Source organism: Macrotis lagotis, chromosome X (assembly GCF_037893015.1).
Source record: "Macrotis lagotis isolate mMagLag1 chromosome X, bilby.v1.9.chrom.fasta, whole genome shotgun sequence".
In the NCBI taxonomy this organism is placed as follows: Eukaryota; Metazoa; Chordata; class Mammalia; order Peramelemorphia; family Peramelidae; genus Macrotis; species Macrotis lagotis.
In genome coordinates this window covers 669,093,446-669,115,902 of record NC_133666.1, presented here as the reverse complement: position 1 = coordinate 669,115,902, position 22,457 = coordinate 669,093,446, and the positions used below count along the sequence as shown (strand labels likewise).

The 22,457-nt window shown below is 38.8% G+C and overlaps 1 protein-coding gene across 3 annotated transcripts in view; it reads left to right on the top strand.

The window, feature by feature from the left end:
• KNTC1 (kinetochore associated 1) overlaps window positions 1-6,130 on the top strand; it is an 88,206-nt gene extending 82,076 nt beyond the window's left edge. For all 3 annotated transcript variants that reach the window (XM_074205505.1, XM_074205503.1, XM_074205504.1), the window contains 4 exons: window positions 1,216-1,305; window positions 1,857-2,002; window positions 2,288-2,378; window positions 3,663-6,130. In XM_074205505.1, coding sequence (XP_074061606.1) covers window positions 1,216-1,305; window positions 1,857-2,002; window positions 2,288-2,378; window positions 3,663-3,728 — 393 coding nt within the window. In that variant the 3' untranslated portion in view covers window positions 3,729-6,130. The remainder of the gene's footprint in view (window positions 1-1,215; window positions 1,306-1,856; window positions 2,003-2,287; window positions 2,379-3,662) is intronic.
• The last annotated feature ends 16,327 nt before the right edge of the window (window positions 6,131-22,457 follow it).

Below are 22,457 nucleotides of genomic sequence, written 5' to 3'. Positions count from 1 at the left end.
CCCTTCTCTCTGCTCATACAGCCCCCTCCCCTGGCTGGCTGAGAAAGCAGAAGTCTCCTGAGTAGTCTCCCTCCTTCACTCCTCCTCACTCCTATCCATCCAACACACAAGAATGAATGAATAAGCTATTGTTGTGAGCTGGGTGATATACTGCTTTCTGGTGAAACAAAAACAATAGTGAAATAGTCCTTGAGGCAATATGGGCAGGAGATGAGTGGCTGGGTCTGGGAACTCACAAAGACTGATTAGAACAAGGCCCTTTCCAGAAACAGTGTCTGTGGTGGTTACATTTCCCATGCAGGGAATAGAAGGTTGGGAGGGTAGGGGGGTGATAGCACAGATGCTCGAGTTAAGCCAAGGTGAAGAGAGTGGCTGAGATGTAGTCGACCTGGAGAGCACAGTAGCACAGTGTCTCCAGAAACAGCTGCCAGAACACTTCCTGGGTCTCCCTGCGCACCACTGAGCCACTCCCCTGCTCAGGAGGCATCCTTGGCTCCCTTTTGCTTTGGGAGGTAAAAACTTCATATCCTCAGGTTGGTGTTTAAAGCCCCTCACCACCCCCTGGCTCCAGCCTGTCTATCTAGTACTGTTGCACAGTCTTCCCCTTCACATGTTGTAATGATTTATGACTAAGCTGTCTTATTGACTCCTTTCTGGAAATGACCTTCCCTTGCCACCTCTATGTCTGCAAAGGCTGCCCCTGAGCCTTCCTCTCTTCTTCCCTTCCTCCCTCCTTCCCTTCCTCCTCCCCCCCCCACTTTGTTCCTTCCCTTAGAATACCTTTGTCCTTCAAGGTATATAACCTAGGAATCACCTCCTGTAGGGGGCCTTTCCCACTTCCCTATGTGCTGGTGTACCTTTCCTCTTAAAAGTATCTTGTGTTTATATGCATAAATGTTTGATCTCCCCTTGCTCCTAGGAAGATGGCTGGGATCGTTTCCTCTTATCTTAATATCCCAGCTCTCCCTCCCCAACTTTGCCCAATAAGAACCTGTAAGATTGAACTGAAATGAATTCCACTATAATTCCTATCAATGATGATGAGCAATTCTCTCAATGGATCTATCTCTTCTACATTTGATTTTCCTCAAGGCTTTGCAATTTTGAAGTGGAAATGTTCCAAGTGTGACTTAATTTAGCAATGAGAATGCTGTTTTCTTTTCATCACTCTTGAATCTCTACTGTTGATTTTTCATATTCTATTTTTTCTCACAGAATTTCTTGGGCTGGTGTAATCCCGAGACCATTTTACAACAAATAGATGAACATATGAACACTGGCCAGCTGGCAGGGTTTGCCTGTCAAGTAAGTAACCAATTCAGTTCACTTTGGACCTAGTAGCTTTTATCCTAGTGGGTGACAGCTGGCCCTAAATGAGGACTGAAGCATTTCAACATGTCAAGGAATGGCCTGTATAGTGTGAGAAGATACTGACCCCAAGTTCATCAGGAAGCTCTGGTTGAACTCCCACCACTTTCCCTTCCTAATTGGGGATTGTTTTTACTGATTTCTCTGGGTCTTAGACTGATGCCTAGGACTGATTCGATAAGTGGAGGTGATTGTCTCTCTAGTGACAAAATCACTATTCCTTGGAACGTTCTTTAGCATAGCCACGTTTTCAAAATGCATCTCTAGCTATTATATCTATTTAAACAGCTTTATCTCTATAAAATTCAAAACAGTAACAGACATTATTGAGTCTTTGCTGTCATATCACATACCATGGATTTAGGGCTCCTGGAAAAAAAGGGTTTACTGCAGTGCCTTGTATATGATTATCTAAAATGCCCTAGTTCAGGGCGATGGCTTGGGTTCTGTGCCACAATTCAAATGGAGGAAGATTTTTTGTTTCTTAGGTGAGAAATTTCATTCTGAATCACATCATAAACAAGAGGCAGTTTGGGGTGCTGGCAAACACAAAATACTTTACACTTTTGAAATCACAAGTGATAAGTACCCAGAAGGTCAAGGAGATGGTGAATTACCTCATCCACGATGACAGGTATGTTGTTGTTGATCTAGAAAAGTGCATCCTGGAATATCTCCTGAGACAGATTATTGGAATTGGGGAACTGGACAAACTCCTTAGGTTTTAGACCTATTCCAGAGTATTTGCCAAGATTTTGTTAGGATGCTTGAGACCTGGAATGTATTTTAAGTCCATAACTGTTTGAACCATTTCCTACAACTCTTCTCCAGTGTGACTCTTGGTAGTAGCTCCATATTGTTTGTATTGCAACCACATAAGATCTGAAGCATTAATGAAATTGCTTTTTCTGTTGCATAGTTTGGATGAAGCCTCAGTCCTAATAACAGAATACTTAAAACAGTGTGGGACCCCTGTGCCACCAGATACAGCTCCTTGTGACATTGTGAAGGTAAGGAGAGCATCTGGAACCATAGGAAGTGACCTTCACTTCTGGAATGCATGTTCTTGGCATCCTAATTGTCCTAAATGGCCAATTTTTCTTCATTAAGATCATTTATGTATGTGTGTTTGCACTCTTGTTGACTTGTGTACACCTCAGATCTTGTTTATATTTTCGTGAATTTTTGAAATACAGATTTTAGCAGCATGGTTTGTAGGGAAAAGTGACTTTTTGCTCATCTTCAACACTCCTTACCAGTGGCTCAGCTGTCTTTCAGCTCCAATATTGCTCATGGAACTACATTTTCTTTTTTTTTTTCCAATGTATTTTGTTTTGCAAGGCAGTGGGGTTAATGACTCGCCCAAGGTCACACAGCTAGGTAATTATTAAGTGCATGAGGTCAGATTTCAACGCGGGTCCTCCTGACTCCAAGACCAGTGCTCTATCCAGTGTACTACCTAGCTGCCCCAGAGCTACATTTTTGATAGAAGAATGGGTATTATATTGATAAGTAAACAAATCTTATATCCCTGGGAGATTGAAGTTGGATGACTGAGGTACTGGGATGGGGTAGGCAGAGGCTGCTGTGTGATGTGGTTCAGGCACAACCCCCTGGCCATTATAAGTGGATTTCAATTTGTCAGGGGTGGGGGAGGACAAAGACTCTTTAACTCTAAAGCTGGCAGGGACCTTGAAGGCCATCTTGTTCAAACCCCCACCCCTTCCCCATTTTACAAGTAAGAAACCTGAGACTAAGGAAGCATATGAAACCTCCCAGAGTCAGCCACTATTAAATGTCCGAGACAGAATTTGGACCCAGGAACTGATTCATGAGCCAAATTTTCAGTTCCCAGCATACCTACTTTTAAATCCAAATATAGAACTCTTCTCTAAATCGAAAGCTTTTGTTCAGAATGCAGTGTAAATAAAGCTTTACTAAAACTTCTTTCTTCCCTTTTTTATTCTTCATTTCATATCAGACCAAACACATTTTTGTATTGATGTTGTGAGACTGCTTTTTTTCAAGAAAGGGAAAGTTGATTCAATAGACAAACTTAGAAAATAAAATTAGGAAGTAGGAAATAATTGCATGTGATGTCTGGAAATTATGTGTCAACCTTCCCTTTGTCTTGCCTCACCCTAAAAGGTCAGATGAGCTTTTGTGTGTGCATTTCAGTAATCTAATTCAGTTCTTCAGTGGTGCTGGAAGTTGCAAAACCTTTTATCTTGTGGAAAAAAATCATTAAGAAATTAGGCTCTCGATTATTTACTCTCTCCTTTCTCTCCCTTCAGATGTTTCTAAGTGAATCAAGTAATCCTCATGAACAAACCTCGTATAAGGACAAGGTGGAGTTTTGAACTCGACGCTTACTGACATTAGACATTATGGTGTTTTGATATTTACTGTGCAATAGAAAATGTAGCCTCTTGTCAAGTGAGGTGAATCCCAGTGCATCTATACATTTTCTGACCACTAACCTCTCCAACATGACCCATGTGCTTCTAGAATTTGGCAATTGGGTCAACACAAGAATTCTCTTCCTTTTTATTTAATGGGAAAGGGAAAGAAGGAGCAGGCCTGAATAGATGCTCATGGACCCAGCAATGCTTTATTAGCCTCAATATGATACTGGGTTGAAGGCAATTGGAAAGACACACTTTTTACCAAGAGTCTAAAACTTAGATTCCCTATTTATTTCTTCTATTTGTAGCCTAAGACTTTGTGGGATTATTCATCTAACTGAACTAAACTAGATTGTAATTTATTTTTGCTCTGACATTTGTATTGACCACTAGGAAATCATCACCAACTCAACTTTACATTAAAGACCAAATCACGTCACAACATTCTTTCCTGATTTTTTTTTCCCCCTTATTCCAAAATTCAGTACAGAGAAGGAAGCAGAAGGCCATGGTTGATAAGAAACCGGCTTCAGAGTTTTGAACACTTGCATTCTAGTCTGACCTTGGAGTGACCTGAGGCTCACAAGGCCAAGGCTGTAGACTAAGTATCCCCCATGCTTATAGATTTGTTGATGATGTCAACAATTCTCTTTCCTGGACCCATCAGAGTTTAGAAGTAGCAGAGAAGAGTCTCTCTGCATTGATAGAGGGCGTTTCCTTTCTTTAAGTTCCCTGTGCCACTAAAATCACAAGTTAAAAAAAAGGAAATTTTAATCAAGTATTATCCAGCCAATCACTCAACAAGCACTTTATACCTCCTTAATACTGCTCCAAGCTAGCAAGGGGAGAGATCACTTTTGTTGTACAGAGAATTTCATTAGTCTTAGCTTCGATCTATATTTTAAATGAACCTCTTTGTAATTAGTAACTTTTGATTGTGAAATTCTCTCACTAAAAAGAGAGGGAGGGAGACTTGAATTAAAGCTGATTAAGTAACCCTTGGCAAGATGTTTTGCCTTTTTCAGCCTTAGTTTCCTTATCTGTAAATTGCAGATAATTACAGAACCTACTTCTAAGGGTTTGTGAGGATCAAATGAGTTAGGGTATAAAGCTCCTTATAAATATGAAAGCCGAATGCTAGCTATTATTGTTGTTAATGATGTTATTTTCTTCCTGCAATTTTGTTGATACTCAAGCCAACAATCAAGAGGGAAAACAAGGGGCCAGAAACCCACAAGTACAAGGAACTGGCATCACTTTTGGCCTGGTTTGTCTCAGTCAACTGTAGTTCTGTTCTTCTTTCTTTCCTTCCTTGGTGACTGGGCTGGAAAACACAGGTGGTTTATAAGTAAAGGATGGAGGAGATCTGCATAGACTGCAGTCCTTATTTATGCAAAAGCTGAGGCCTGAAAGTTAGCCTCAAATGAGTCAGCAGTGGGCTAGGGCTGCCAGAAAATCCTAATGGGCTCCCAGGCAATGGGAAACATTTGGAGGCTGGAGAATGTGACAAGAATGATATTTAGGCAGACTAATCAGCCAGAGGGAAATAGGACATTTTGCTAGGGAAGGAGGCAATCTTCAATTTGAAAGTAATGGCCGTAATCCAAGTACAAGGTGGTAAGAACCTTGCCTTTCCTAGGAAGGTTGGGAATATGAGGGCTGCTATAAAGAAAAATCAAAGACAAAAAAGAAAGAAGAATCCACAAATTATCTGTTGGCATTTTGCTTTTCTATGACCATGTCTTCATCTGGGATCTATGAAATAGTTATGGGTTTGGTTTTTTAAATATTTTGATAACTATTTCAGTATAATAATTGACTTCCTCTGATAGCCTATATACTTAAAAAAAAAACAAACAGGGGATCCAGGACACAACAAAAGTGAAGAACTTAGTTGGCCTAGTAGTTTTAGAACCAGCCTGAGATGTAAGTTACATCCCAGGCATCACCCTGACGGATCATTTGACCTTTTAGGATTCCAGGCAAGTCTCTTAAGATGAGAAGTTTCAGAGAAGGTGGCAGCCTGTGTTGGTAGAGGAAGCTCCCTATTCTCTAGCCCAATTGGGCATTTTTGATAAATTCTCTCTCCTACTTTTTTGAATTTGCATGTTAAGGAGTTCATTCAGTTATGTAATTATAATGACCAAGATTGGTCTAATAGGAAGAATGAGAAAATACACATCATCTCTTTATTACAGAGGTAATTATCAAACTTCATTGGTCTCAATTTGGTAGAATTGTTTTTCCTCCTTTTCTCCCTCTTATTACAAAAGATGAACCATTTGTTAAGGAAGTGATGTATTTGAAAATGAAGATGATGTGAAAATAAATGCTATCAATAAAAAATAAAAGATTTTGAAAACTCAAAAGTATCTTTTTCCTTCAAGGGTTTAGTCTAACCTGGGGGGTGCAGTAGGGGAGAGTAAAATGGTATATAACAAAGGTTCTCTTCATTATCTTTACCATGGGCAAGTGGGTATCAGTTTCTCCATCTGTCAGATAGTCTATTGTAGATAATTTCTGAGATCCCTTCAAGGTTTATTGCTTGGAAGTATTTGACCTATTAGATTAATACATAGAGATAAATGAAATCAGCTTTAAAATTTTTTTTTTAAATTAAGTGGATTGCAATGAGCATTCATTTAATGAAAAATTAGAAAGCATTTTAGTTATGAGAACTTATCCTCATACCAACAAAGAAAATAGGGGTTATGAGGCAGAAATTTCTTAAAGATGTTACATGACCTTTTTCTTGGGTGTAGATGCAAGGGAAGGAAAGACTCATATGGGGGCACTAGAACTTAACAAATAGAAATGAATCCCTAGGGTTGGGCCAAGTGATTCCCAAGAACCGAATAAGAACTTAAAACTGATTTATGGTTTGGCATCCGTTCTTGATGGGTGCATTTTTGGGCTAGAGGCTTAATATCTTTTGGAGAACAAATTTATTTTCAACATTTGTTTAAAAGAAGATAAAGTGGATAATTGAGCCTAGTGTTTATTTTTAGCTTATCCTCACAGGTTCCAGTGGGAAATGCATATTTGAAATGCTTCATTATTTAATGAGCAAATGATAGCACCTGTTTTACTTGATTAGCCACATTCAAATAAGTGTACCATCTTTAATTTTCACAATTTTAGCTAATCTTATACTCTCATGGCCAACTGTTGCTTTGTACTAGAAGCTATTTGGGTTCAGGTCAGAACTTTAGCCAAGTATAATTAGTCTTGTGCATCTCCTTGGGCTTTATAATGGGCCTTCCCAACTTAGAAATGCTTAAGTCTTCTCTTTGAGGATGTGATCTGCCAATCAATCAGTCAATTAACAAGCATTTATTTTATTATTTATTTATTTATTTAGGTTTTTGCAAGGCAAATGGGGTTGCCCAAGGCCACACAGCTAGGTAATGATTAAGTGTCTGAAACCGGATTTGAACCCAGGTACTCCTGACTCCAGGGCCGGTGCTTTATCCACTGCGTCACCCACAAGCATTTATTTTTAAAAATATTTTGTTTTCCAATTATATACAACAGTAGTTTCTACCTATTATTTTTGGAAGGTTTTGAATTTTACAATTTTCCCCCCACCCTCCCTTCCCTCCCCCAATCCCCCCCACATAAGGCAGTCTGATAATCTTTACATTCGAAAAGCATTTATTAAGGGCCGACTGTTATTGGGCTACTATGCTAAGAGATGAAGGCGGAAGAAAAAGCAAAAACCACTTCCTGATGGTTAGAAAGCTTGAGTTAGAGCAGATCCTCTCAGGAGGTGGGAAAAAGGTCTATGTTGAAGTCCCAGCTCTGCCATTTGGAACTTTTGGGACCTTGGACTTCACCTCTTGACACATTCCTTTATCTTTTAAAGAAGATGGATTAGTTGACCTCTGTTAACCTGTGATTCTTCCTTGTTCCTTCCTAAATTCAATAAAGAACTCCTTTCATAGTATATGACAACCTGACCTTTGGATCAGTAAATGAAGCCAAATAATAACCAGAAAGTGAATAAGCATGGCACTTGTACCATTACAATTTTTGGACAATTTGGACAAACTTCGTGGGTCTGATTTGAGGTCAATGAACCCTCAGGTTTCTTCCTACTTCATGATTCCTGGCAAACAGTCATTTAATCTCTGCTTGAAAACCCCCTGGGAAGAAGTGACAGAAACAGGATTTGAACCCAGAACTTATAACTGTAACTCCAGTATTCCTTCTATTACTCTATGCTTCAAGGTTATAGAAGGAACTGTTGCTCAGAACTAAATGGACTCCTGGGGATCTTTCTGACTATTGAGTCTATAATTTCACAATAATGGCAATATTGCTCATATTATGCAAGTGGGAGGAGATTCAGAGGACAGTGATCAAATTGGTGGGGCCTTGAGATCATGGAGATCATCATCTTCAACCAAACAAGAACTGGTTGAAGAAATGATGGTTTGGCCTGGAAAAGAGAAACCTTAGGAAGTATGTGATAACATCTGTAAAGCACAGTGATTGGCATACAGTAGGTGCTTAATAGAGGCAGGTCAGTAAGTAAGCCCAGAGCACTGGGCTTGGAACAGGAAGACTCATCTTCCTGAACTCAAATCTGGCCTCAGACACTTGTTAGTCATGTCACCCTGGGCAAGTCACTTTACCCTACCTGCCTCAGTTTCCTCATCTGTAAAATGATTTGGATAAGGAAATGACAAATCACTCCAGTATGTCTGCCAAGAAAACCCTAAATGGGGCGTGGAGTGCCTCATAAATGTTCATTTCCTTTCCTCTTCCCCTTCAGTCATTGAAAGGGTTATCATATGGGAGACATGTTCTCCTCCACCCTCCAGAAGCAATGGTAATGAGCCATGGAAGCAGACTTGGACTCCATGAAGCAAGTAGTAAATTTTCCATTAGGGCACCCTAGGAAATAGCTTTTTAGGGTATAAAGATAGAATAAATATATGTTTCTTAGGAATGTCAGAGACTCTTGGTCCAATTTGGGTAGGACCAGGCAGCTTTTGAGGTCTTTCCTAAACCTGAGATTCCATCATGTCATTTATTAGTAAGAAAGATAAAAAGAAGCCCAAGGACATGTGCATCATCAAGTCAGAAGACCATTATTTTCCAATCTGTCATAAACCAATGAGAAATGTATTGTAAGACCAAATCATGCTTTAACAGTAGGTTGAGCCCCACCACCGTGTTATTACATAAAATTAGGGAGTTTTGCAAAATGCTAATTTCTTCCTGTCTCTCTGTTACAAAGCCAGTTAGAAAATAAGGCACTTGGAGAAGATTGAGGGCAAAATATTTTCTATTTAAGGCTTTAGGGAATCATTTTCTTTTTTCTCTTAGTCTTTCTTCCTTTAAGCCTTGGGGTCTTTGGCAAATATATTTGGGACTTTTTTCTTTATTAATGGTGTGTTCATTGTTTCTCCTTAGGAACCAATTTTCTTTAAAGCATCAACCTGGTACCTCCCACAATCCACAGAAAGGCTCACCTGCTTTCCCCCAGTTGTCAGTTCTTGGTCCTTGAAATTATACTGTATGAGCTTGTATTTAGTTATCTGAATATTTTTTTGTCACATATAGGAATTACTCATTATCATATAAGATTCTTGAGGGTCAATAGTGATGTAATTTTTGTCCTTGTGACCACAGCACCTGACAGAGAGCCTGGCATGTGGTTGGTATTCAATACAAGTTGATTAAATGGAGTCCAGACACCTGAAAATTCTAAAAGATATGTGACCTTTGTTGGATGATGTGTCTCAGAAGGGCTAAAAAGTTGGACACCCATGGACTAGATAATGGGCTTTTAAAAAAGTTTATCTTATTTTGTTCATAATAGCTGACATTTATATAAGATTTGCAAAGAGTTTTTTCCAATTACATGTAAAGATAGTTTTCAACTATCAGTTCATTTTTTTGTCCCCCCCCCCCAGGGCAAGGTTAAGTGACTTGCTCAAGGTCACACAGCCAGGTTATTATTATTATTATTATTTTTTTTAGGATTTTGAAAGGCAATGGGGTTAAGTGGCTTACCCAAGGCCACACAGCTAGGCAATTATTGTGTCTGAGGCTGGATTTGAACTCAGGTCCTCCTGACTCCAGGGCCAATGCTCTACCCACTATTCCACCTATCTGCCCCTTATCAATTCATTTTTATAAAATTTTCTCCCTCTTCTTTACCCCCCACCTCCTTAGCAACCATTATAATATAGGTTATGCATGCACATTTAACAAAGATTTTGAAAGCAAATGGGAACAAAAATAGTTCAGCCAAACTAATCAAAACAAATAAAGGCATTTTAAATAAATTTGCTAAATGAACTTTCATGGGCCTTGCCAAAATTCTAGACTGGACATAAGAGGCAATAAATGAGAAGAGAAGCTTTCTGGGGAGGGCTAAGGAAGGTACCTTGTTACACACACACACACACACACACACACACACACACACACACACACACACACACACTTACTTTTGAAGGGACAAATTTCAAATGACCTAAGAGCATGTCTCATATGTTAATTATCATTATTAAAAACTCAAATTATTACAGTGCCTCAAGTTTTATAATGAACTTTCCCCACAACTTCAAAGGACCATGAACAGGACCCATTTTGTCTGTCTTGTTTTGTGAGTAGAGAATGAAGTAATGTACTCATGATAACACAACTAGAAAGTATCTGAGGGTAGGATTCAAACCTGGGTCTTCACATTATCCAGTATGCCTCTATAGTATGCACATAGACTCAATCCCCAAGTTTTTAGTAACCAACTACCTCTTGTGTACCAAGCATTTCGTGAGATGCAACATCCCAAAGACAAAGCCAAATCAGTCTCTGTTCTCAAGGATATAACATTTAACCCAGAGATAAGCCCTTTTTCTTCAAATGAACCACAAAGCAATTTAGGAGAACACTGTGGTACAGCTAAAGAATGATTAGCACCAACTCATTTTGCTCAGCTTTCTTTTTATAGACTTGGTATTTTTGGCCTTAAAAGGATGAATTAGTCATTGCTCATATTGTTTTTTCATACAGCCAAATGAAGAAGTTGCAACACACAAGCATTTAATTATTAGTTTGTTGTTGTATGTGGTGTGATAACAGAGCCAAACATCTTACTAGCATATTTCATGTTTTGTACTTATTCTTAAGCATTCATACTGTTTAGGATATGGTGTACAATCTAGAAAAAGATGGACTAGATCAGAGGTTCTTAACTTTTTTGTATGTTTTTTGACAATTTGTATGTATTTGACAATCAAAGTCTTTGGACCTTTTCTCAGAATTCTGTTTTTAAATGCATAGAACAAAATAGATTGCTAGATTGTAAGTTTTTTGAGGACAGGGAATGTCTTTTGCCTTCCTTTATATCTCTAGAGCTTGGCCCAGTGCCTAGTACCTGATAGGTACTTAATGTATACTTGTTTCTTTCCTTCTTGCCCCATTAAATTGTAAACTGCTTGAGGGCAGGAAACAGTCTTTTGCCTTTCTTTGTAACCCCAGTGCTTAATATAGTGTCTGACACATGGTAGGTGGTTAATGAATGTTTATTGAATGATTGAAAAATACATAGAGTTACAAAGGAAACCAACTCTATTGAAAGATATCCACCCATCCATCCATCCATCCACCCATCCATCCATCCATCCATCCATCTATCCATCCATCCATCATCTCTCTATCCATCCATTATTTGTCTGTCTGTCTATCTTTATCTCTATCTAATTATCTCTATCTATCTCTGTATGTCATCTGTCCATCCATCCATTCGTTCTCCATCTATCTATCTCTAATTATCACTATCTATCTCTGTATGTCATCTATTCATCCATCCATTCATCTATCCATCCATCCATCCATCCATTCTCTGTCTATCTCTATCTAGTTATCTCTATCTCTGTATACCATCTATCCATCCATTCATCTATCCATCCATTATCTGTCTGTCTATCTATCTATCTATCTATCTATCTATCTATCTATCTATGTCTATCTCTGTATGCTATCTATCCATCCATCTATCTATCTCTGTATGTCATCCATTCATCCATCCATTCTCTGTCTATCTGTCTATCTCTAATTATCTCTGTCTATCTCTGTATGTCATCCATCCATCCATTATCTGTCTATATATCTATTTATCTATCTATCTATCTATCTATCTATCTATCTATCTATCTATCTCTATATATTACCTATCCATCCATCCATCTATCTATCTTTTAAAAACAATTCACAGAACCCAGGTCCATTGGACTAGACTCAAGAATTTTGCAATGAAAGAAGTAATAACCCTTTCCATATTTTCTGCCCCATCCAGTCCTTATCCCCCTCATCTTTTTTCTATTTACTGTGATAGGTGACATTTTTCTGATGGCCAAATGAGGTATATCTTTTTGGTTTGGTATATTATGTGGAATTGTTGGTTTGGATTTTTTTAAAATACTGTTTTAATTTTTACTTTGGGCTTTTTGAAAAGAAAAGGCAGGACAACAAAGAGAAAAATTAGGCTACAGTGGCCAGATAGGAAAAAGGATGACTGGAGATGGCCCTGGATGCAAGCCAATCAGGGTTAAATGATTTGTCCAAAGTCACACACCTAGTAAATATCTGAGACTGGATTCAAACTCCTATCCTCTTTAGTCCCATGTCAGTGCTCTATCCATTGCACTCCCTGTTGAAACTAGATGTTTCCTCACAGGGTATTCTTTTCACCAGTAAAATCATAAATCCAGTCTCCTAACTTCCCCATTCCTTCCCCCATTCCCCCACCAAAAAAAAAAAGCAAACTAAAGAGGGTAGTAAACTCATGGATATAGGAAAAAGTTAAAGCAATCTCAGATGATATGAACAGGGAGATAAAAAGAATTTGTGTATCTGAAACAAGTTTTCAGAGGTTATTTCTCCTACCACCCATGTTCTGGCTGGACTATGTCATTGGCAAGCGGACAGCCCCCCTGGCAGCCTTGGGCTTTGAGACCCATGCTGGTTTTGTCATTTAGATGCAGCTAAGGGGCCCGGCCTCCTACCCAGCTCTAAATCAGCACAATTTCATATTTGGCTATGGGGTTCTTTTTCTCCTTTTAATCGCCCTTGTTGGTTGTTTTGGAAACAATTCACATTCCAGTCAATTGAAGGTCTCTTAAATAAGCAAACCACCTCTTTCTAGACCATACACACTGGAGATATTGAATTCCCTGCCGCATGTGAAAAAATACCCCATCTGGAGGTCTGAGTGCAATTTCCATGCCTTCTTCCTCTTCCCCTTGGTGTTGAGTTCTCTGTGGGATCAATGCCAATTCAAATGAGCCTTGCTGCATTCTTTAATTCCCTTTATTTGAGAAGCTCTTATTAAGCATCTTCTTAAGTGACAGACCCAATCAGTGGCAGAAAAAAGGGCCCTGTTTCTCCAGTTCACTTGACTTTGACACAGGTTTAGTCTGCAGGTGACTTAGTCATTTGTTTTTATAGTTTACATGTTACACAATGGCTTGGGTATAAGTGCCAGAGTCTACTGAAGTGGAGAAATAAGTCTATTAAGGACAGTGTCAAAGAACAACAAACTAAAGAACATTCACCATCCATCTTTTACCGTTGACCTCATTATTCCATCTTATCCTGCCCTTCAACAAAAACTGTCTGGTATGATTCCACTTCCAAACTCTACTGCTAACTGAGGGAGAAAGGGATGGTAGTAGAAACAAGCAAGAGTTTCCATACTCAGGAGCAGGGGGCATTCTGATAAATGTTTAACAACTGGCTCTCCGGCAACCCATGACCCCATTTTAAACTGAAATTAGGTTGTTAACATTTTCCCCATCGCTTTCTTAAGTCTAGATTATCAACAAAATAATCAACTAAGTGCGAATTTGTAGCTTGTGTCTATTTCTGAGTTGTAAATGCTACACTGAAAATTTAAAAATTGGATTTCCATAGCTGGTGTGATGGACTCCAGCATATTCCCAGATCTGAGGGATCTGGGGATTTCAGGGGAAGATACCAGAACTGGAATCCCCACTTTTGCCTTGGCCTGGACTGTCCATCATACCTAGAATATTCTCCCTCTTCACCTCTGTCTTTGGGATCTTGGATTTTTCCTGGGTTCAGCCCAGGTACCACCTTTACATGAAGACTTTCCTGATGCCTTCAGTTTATGTTTATATATGTTTAAAAAGGGTCACAGAATAGACTTAGAACTGGAAGGACCTTTAGGTGACATGAAAGTGAGCCTCTGATTTTACAAATGGGGAAATTGAGACCCAAGGAAGTTAAGTGGTTTGTCTGAGGCAAGTGTCTGAGGCAGGATTTGAATCTTTCTGATGCCAAAAACTTAGTGTCCTATCCACCAGAGCAGAGCTTCGAAATCTTTTTTGTGTCTTGAAGCCCTTGGGCAATAGGGTTAAACCTATGGACCACTTCTAAATGCATAAAATGAAACATAGGATTATGGAAGAAAATAATCATACTGAAATAACAGTTTCCAAAAAAAATTTTAAGTCAGAAATCCCAGATTAAGCATGCCTGCACTGACTAGAACATACGCTTCTTGAGGGCAGGGACTGTTTGCCTTTGTGTCCTTAGCACTTAGGATAATCCAAAATGTATAGTAGGAACTTAATAAATGCTCATTGATTAAGTGTTTGATTTCTTCTTCTATTTCTCTCAGCTTCTCCCCCTGCCCCAGTTATGACTTGGTAGAAATAAACAGAAGGTTGAAAGACTTCAAACAAGGTGTTATATAATCATAAAAATTATTCATAGAATTACTATAAGAATTATTATTAAGCTTCCTGTAGTGAGTTATGGTTTGCAAAGCACTTTATAAATATTATCTCAACTGATCCTCACAAGAACCCTAGGAGGAAGAAGTTATTATTATCTCCATGATACAAATTAAGAAACTGAAACAAAGGAGAAGGGACTTGTCCAGGGTCATAAGACTAGATTTGAACTCTATTCTTCCTAACTGCAGGTCTCCCTCTCCATTCATTGCCTTATCTGACTGCCTAGGAGAAAGAACTCTGGAATTGGCATCGAGAAGAGCTGGGTTCAAATCCTCACCCCAGTACTTACTAGCTGTGTAACCCCCAGTTATACTATTTACCTTTTGTGAACATCAGTCCTATCATCTTTAAAGATAAAAACACCTACTGCATATAAGGCCACATATTGTAATTTGTTTATCCAGGTTATGTAGAACATGGTTTTTTTTTTAATTTTCTGCGATACTCTCCTATTCTAATGTTAGCTAGTAAGCCTCCAGTTCCTTCTCCTTGCCCTTTCCCTCTCCTTACAAAGTCTCTCGACTCTTCAAGTAGAAAATAGTGTATGTCAAGGTTCCCTCTCCCTGGCCAATGTGCTGAAGAGGGGATGCTTGCTCAAGACCAGTTGAGCCAGAAGTCTTTGGAGGTCCCTTTGGGCTCTGAGAGAGATCTTGAGATTATTTTCCTTCTTTGGGCCTTATTTACTGCATTATACATCTGATGTTCTGGATCAGTTGGTTAATTTCCCCAAGTCTCTCTTTATAAAGGGAATGGATGGATGGATGGATGGATGGATGGAAGGGAAAAATGAAAAAGCATTAAGATCTTATGATGCACCAGACACTAGTGCTAGTCACTGGAGAAACAAGAATAAGAAACACATGGAGGAACAGGAGGAGGAGGAGGAGGAGGAGATAATGATGACTAAGGAGAAATAGAATAGGAAGAAGAAATAGAAGAGATGGAAGAAAATGATAATAAAGAGGATGAAGAAGAAGAAGAAGAAGAAGAAGAAGAAGAAGAAAGACTAGGAGGGAGAAAAGATGATGATGATGAAAATGAAGAAGAAAAAGAATAGGAAGAATAAGAAACATAATAGGAGGAAGAAGAAGAAAATGATGAACAAGATGAAGAAGAAAAAGGAAAAGGGAGGTGGTGGAGGAGAAGGAGAAGGAGGACTAAGACCTTAAGCTCTTCCAAATATGAATTATTATTATGACCATGTTATACACTGGGACAGGACCACCCAGCATAGCATGCCAAGATCAAAGAAGGTGCTATGTTCATTTGGAATAATGCCCAAAGAGCAATATAAACGTGCCTACCCTTTGATCTGTCAATACCACTACTGGCTCTATACTCTGAAAAGATCATGAAAAAGGGTTAAAAACATCACTTGTACAAAAATATTCATAGCAGTCCTGTCTGTGGTGGCAAAGAATTGGAAATTGAATGAATGTCCATCAATTGGAGAATGGCTTGGCAAACTGTGGTATATGTATGTCATGGAACACTATTGTTCTATTAGAAACTAGGAGGGATGGAAATTCAGGGAAGCCTGATTTGCATGAACTGATGTTGAGCAAGATGAGCAGAACCAGAAGAACACTGTACATCCTAACAACAACATGGGGTTGATGATCAATCTTAATGGACTTGCTCATTCTATCAGTACAACAATCAGGGACAATTTTAGGGTATCTGTGATGGAGAATACCATCTGTTTCCAGAGAAAGAATTGTGGAGTTTAAACAAAGACCAAAGACTATTACCTTTAATTTTTAAAAGAAAAAGGTATCTTATTATGTAATTTTACTATCTCTTATATTTTTTCCTTAAGTATGTGATTTCTCTCTCAACACAGACTGCCTTTTGTGGAGGGTGGGGGGAGTGAAGTGAGATTGGGAGGAAAATTGTAAAATTCAAAAAACAATAAAATAAATAAATAAATAAATAAATAAAAAGAGAAGGTCTGTGCTCTGTAAAATTGCAGTAACTCAAAAGAAATGTGAGATACACAAATTTAGAGACATCTCCATTCAAAATGTTCACATGGCAGGGAGGGGGGAGGAGGCAAAGCCAAGCTGGCAGAGTGAAGGCAGAAAATTGCAGAAGCTCTTTCTCATATCACTCCAAATGTCTTAAAATTATGACTCTAACCAAATTCTAGAATGGTAAAAACCACAGAAAGACTGAGTGGAACAATTTTCCAGCCCAAGAAAACTTGGAAGATCCAAGGGAAGAGTCTGTCCCACCAGGTTGAAAAGGGCTACAGCCCCTGCTGTGCAAGAGTGAATCAGCTCCAGTAATCCAGGAACAGTCCATGGGGGTGCCTGTGTACCTGGGGCACTTGGGTCTGTGGTAGCAGATGTTTTCCAGACCTCTCAACTCAGGGATTGCCAAGGACTACTTGGAAGGTCAGTAGGAAAACTCTGCCACATTGGAGTGAGCACAGAATCCAGGTCATCAGAGTCCTCAGGGCAGCCCCAGCCCTGTAACCTGTGGATCCGCCCAATAGCTGCTTCCAGAGCACTCAGCCCACAGACAGTAATGGGATAGGAAAAGACTGCAGAAGTCTTTGCTATCCCTGGGACAAGATTCTGTTGTTTTGTCCACACTCAGATCCAGGTCACAGTCTGGAGCCCCATATTGCCATAGTGGAGCAGGGACCCTCTTCACAGTTCCAGGGCAGAGGGGAGGGCTTGTGGTCATTCACAGACCAGAGTATAGGCAGGAGAGCAGTCAGAGACTTTCATAAGATCTTGAAGGAACTGAGGTCCTTGGGGGGCGGTGTCCCAAAAAACCCTCAGAAGTTTGCGAAAGTACGTCCTTCATCCTGGAAGCAGAGCCCATCTTAACAAAGAGGTAAAATCAAGTCATAGGCTGAGGAAATGAGCAAAGAACAGATGAAAAGGAATCCGACCACAGACAATTACTTTGGTCCCATGGAGGATCAAAATATGCACTCAGAAGATGACAAAGTCAAAACTCCTATATCTAGAGTTTCCAAGAAAAATATGAATTGGTCTCAGGTTATAGAATATCAAAAAAGATTTTGAAAATCAAGTAAATCAAGTAAGGGAGGTAGAGGAAAAATTGGGAAGAGAAATGAGAGCAATGCAGGTAAATCATGAAAACTGTCAGCAGCTTGGTGAAGTAGATACAAAGAAATACCGAAGAAAATAATATCTTAAAAACCAGTTTAGATCAAATGGAAAAAGCAGTCAAAAAGGTCAATCGGGAGAAGAATGCTTTAAAAAGCAGAATTGGCCAGATGGAAAAGGAGATACAAAAGCTCTCTGAATAAAATAATTTGTTCAAATGTAGAATGGAGCTAAGGGAAGCTGATGACTATGAGAAATCAAGCAACAATCAAATAAAACCAAAAGAATGAAAAACTAGATGTGAAATATCAACTTGGAAAAACAATTGACTGAAAAACAGATCCAGAAGAGATAATTCAAAAATTGTTGTTCTACCTGAAAGTCATGACCAGAAAAAGAGCCTAGACTTCATCTTCCAGAAATTCTCCAGGAAAATTGCCCTGGTATCCTAGAGGCAGAAGATAAAATAGAAATTGAAGGAATTTACCTATCACCTCCTGAAAGAGATCCTAAAATGAAAACTCCCAGGAATATTTTAGCCAAATTTCAGAACTCCCCAGTCAAGGAGAAAATATTACAAGTAGTCAGAAAGAAATAATTCAAATATTGTGGAGCTACAGTCAGATTTGCACAGGATTTAGAAGCATCTACATTAAGGTTTCATAGAGCTTGGAATATGATATTCCAGAAGGCAAAAGAGCTTGGAATGCAAGCAAGAATCACCCTCTCAACAACATTAAACATCCTCTCTCAGGGGAAAAGATTGATATTCAATAAAATAGAGAACTTTCGAATTTTCCTGTTGAAATGACCAGAGCTGAATGGAAAGTTTGGTCTTCAAGTACAGGACTCAGGTGAAGCATAGAGAGGGTAGAAGAGAAGAGTCAATTATGAGAGTTTTAATGATGTTGAATTGTGTATATTCCTGCATGGGAAGATGATGCTGAGGACACATATGAACCTTCTCATTTATTAGGGTAGTTAGAAGGAGCATGTATAGACAAAGCATAGAAGGGAGCTGAATATGAAGGTATAATATATTATTTAAAAAAAGGAGAGGTAGAATTGGTTAAGATATTTTATGTAAAAGAGGCAAGAAAAATCTTTTGAAATGCAGTAGAAGGGAAAAGGTGAGGGAAATGAGTGAGCCTTCATTCTCATTGGAAGTGGTTCAGAGAGGAAACAAATACATACTCAATAAGGGATAGAAATCTATCCTACCCTAGAGGAAAAAAGGAGAGGAAAGGGATAGGAGAAAGGGGGATGGGGGAGGGGAGGGGGTGTAGGTGAGAGAAGAGAGGGAAGATGTTGGGAGAGGGTAATCAGATACAACACACTTTTGAGGGACAGGGTGAAAGGACAGAGAGAATAGAATAAATGGGGTTGAGGAACAATAGGTCAGAGGGAATTATAGTTATATAGAATAGCAACTGTGGGGAAAAAATATTGAAGCAACTTCTCTGATGGACTTATGATAAAAAATGTGATCCATCCCAGAGATAGAGCTGATGGGTATCAGAACACAGACTGAAGTGCCCTTTTTTTTCCTCTCACTTTATTTTTCTTTGAGTTTTTCTATCTTTGTGGGGGGAGGGGAGATTATGTTTACCTTTACAAGTTTATTATACTAATGTGAAAATAATAAATTAATACAGATAGAAAACTAGCATTACATGTAGTTGAAAAAATAAATGAAAAAATAAATATTTAAAAAAAATCCACATGGACTATTATTTGTGCCCAACCTGGGATAGAGTATTCTGAGCTCATGTTGGTCTGATCAGTCATAGTTGAACACACTGTACTTTGACCCCAACATAATAATGTCATTTTGGTCTTCTTGGAGCATGAAGGACAGCAATAAACCAATGTTCTCATCTTCAGGTTTTAATTTTTAAGTATATACTATCCCTGATGGGCTGACTTCTCATGTTGCTTTTCGATTCATGGATTCCAACCTATCTTTCTTTGGAACCCTTTGAAATCTGCTTTTCCCACTGAAAGTCCCTTCCCAGTTGACTTTGTGGTATGACAAGGGAAGTTGAGGAAAACTGAAAGCCCTTGAAATTTCAGGTTCATCTATGGCTTACAAATAGATTACCCATAAAAATACATGTTTTACAGAAACCTAGGAGGGGAGCTGAGCCATTTTGAATCAGTTTGGCTTGGCTAAATTTTGCCTTTTCTTCAAACTTGGAATGATTTCACAGAATGTAATTTTATAAACCCAGTGGTCCCTTGAGTCATGGTTGTAAGATTTCAATTTGAGTAAGTTTGGTTTCTCTAAACACTTATGATGAAATATATGCAAATTTGGTGGATGAAGTTAACCACTTTCTGGTCAACAATTTTTGTGACTCTAAGTAAAATAAAGAGAATAACAACAGCAAAACAACTGAAACGAAGCAGGAAATAAAAGTTACCAAACTTGATTCCTAAAAAGAGTAAAATGAGAAAGCTATAGCCTTCTTTGTTTTCTGAAGAGGGAGACTAGGGATGTAGATCGTTGCATTCCGTGCCAGACTTTGGGGATCCATTGGTTAATTTTGCATGTTGGTTTTTTCTTGTTTGTTTGATTTGTTGCTCTCTTATTCCTTATTTGAAGGAATAGCTCTCTTAATAGTAGAGGAGGAGGGAAACCTTGGTAATGTATAGTAAACACAGAAGACATCAATAAAAATTCTTCTTAATATACTTATTTCTTAGAGACATAATCTGGTGCTATCAAAAGAAAAGAGCTCATGCTTTGGAGTGAGAAGTTCTGGGTTCAAATCCCCTCTCTATTGCTTCCCAGTTAAAGTGGGAAGGGAGTTTAAAGATTGTCTAGACCCCAAGAGTCACACTTTGCAAAATCAGCTACACAGGGCTTAGATTGAGCAGCTAGGATCAGATTAAGGTCTAACTTGGAAATGTTTGACAGAATAAATAAAAATGCAATGCAAAATGTTGTTTTTCCACCTCTTCAGGATTCTCTTTGGGATTTTCTTGGCAGAGATAATGGAGCAGTTTGCCATTTCTTTCTCCAGCTCATTTTACTTATGAAAAAAACTGAGGCAAGGTGAAGTGACTTGCCCAAGGTCACAATTGGTGAGTGTCTGAGAACAAATTAGGACTCTGATCCCCCCAACTCTATCCACTGTGAAGCAATGCAACATAGATAATATCAATTTGTGGTTTTCTAAGCCACTTTGTGACCTACATTCTTTTCTATTTGAGTTTGACATCACTCTTCTAGTCCAACACTTTCATCTTTGAGAGGAAACAGAGACCCATAGTGGAAAAGTAACTTGCTTGAGGTCACATAAAAAGTAGTAAAGATGGAATTCAAACTCAGATCCTGTGGCCCTCAAGTCCAGTGCTCCTTACGTTTATAGTGAAATGCAAGCGAGGCATCATTGAGAATAATACGAGTAAGAAGACTGAGTTTGGGGATATGACTTTTGAATTCTGGCTCTGCCAAATACTAACTGGATGAACTTGGGCAAGTTCCCCTTTTATACCTATTTCTTAATTTGGGGTGGGGGGGGAGGAAGGATGGTAAGGGGGAAGGCAATTCTGGTTAAGTGACTTACCAGGCTCATGCAGCTAGCAAGTTTCAAAGATCGAATTTGAACTCAAGTCCTCCTATCAAAAATCCTGATACTATATCCACCAAGCCACCTAGCTGCCCCTCAAGTTACATCTTTTAAAAGAGGAAATTAGTGAGACAAAGTAAGGAGAGACCACACTTAGAAGCCAGGAAATCCCAGGTTCAAATTCTGCTTCTGAGAGATACTGTGAGACCCTGGGCAAGTCACTTAACTTCTCATAGTGATGGCAAAATAGAAATTGAAGACTTACCACCTGCAGTAATAAGAGCTTTTCTTCATCTAGAAGTTACTTATACAGAAAATTATAAAATTTAAACCTTTAAAATATCTAGAATCTATACCTTTAAAATAAAAAATAGATGAATTTTTTATTATGGAATAATAATAAAGTGGATATATTGAGGTAGAGAGGTATTTGATTTTTTTTCTGGAGCAGCTCTTATTATTTATAGCAGTCTTTCTTTATTTCCTTAAAAGTAGGGGAAAAATTAATAAGTATTAACCAGCCTAATGTTCAGCTACCATGGGAACCTTGGAGGATGAGCTATTTCTTTTCTTTATCACGAAAGGTGACCAATAAGAATGGTTTCTCCAGGATCCATTAATTTGCATCCTACATAGCTCTGTGATTAATTTCCCTCACTAAAATAAAAGGCAGGTGGAGGGAAGGAGAGAGCATTTGGACATTGTTTGCCTATGGAAAAAATCAAGCTGTTATTAGCATTATCCTCCTACTCTTCCTGAAGTTAAATTTCTCTGGTGTGTGGTTCACCTGAAACTCTGCTCTGATTTGTAGTTGATAAGTGGTTTTAAATAAATATATTTGGCATGCTCTGAAAATCCCCTGAGCTGGCTGAGAAGCGCAGGAAAGACATGTTGGCCAAATTAAACGAACTCCTGAGTGGTGCACGATATACCATCTCTCATTTCCATGGGGTTATAAGAAACAGTTGGCAGTCAGTTTTATCATATGATGAAAGGCAATGAGAAGCAGTCAGTCCATAAATATTTATTAAACCCTTAATAAATGCTAGGTAATAAGTGGGTTAAGTACCAGGGACACAAATGTGGCCTTTACAGACTCTGGGGAGCCTTATTCCAGTTAGGACCTGCCCTGGCAAGACAAGAGCCCCAGAAGAAGGCTTCTACATCTCCCCTTCAAGGCTTTAGATTTCCCTTGAGGGGCTGTGGAATATCTTTCTAATATGTATCTATATGTATCTATATATTTTT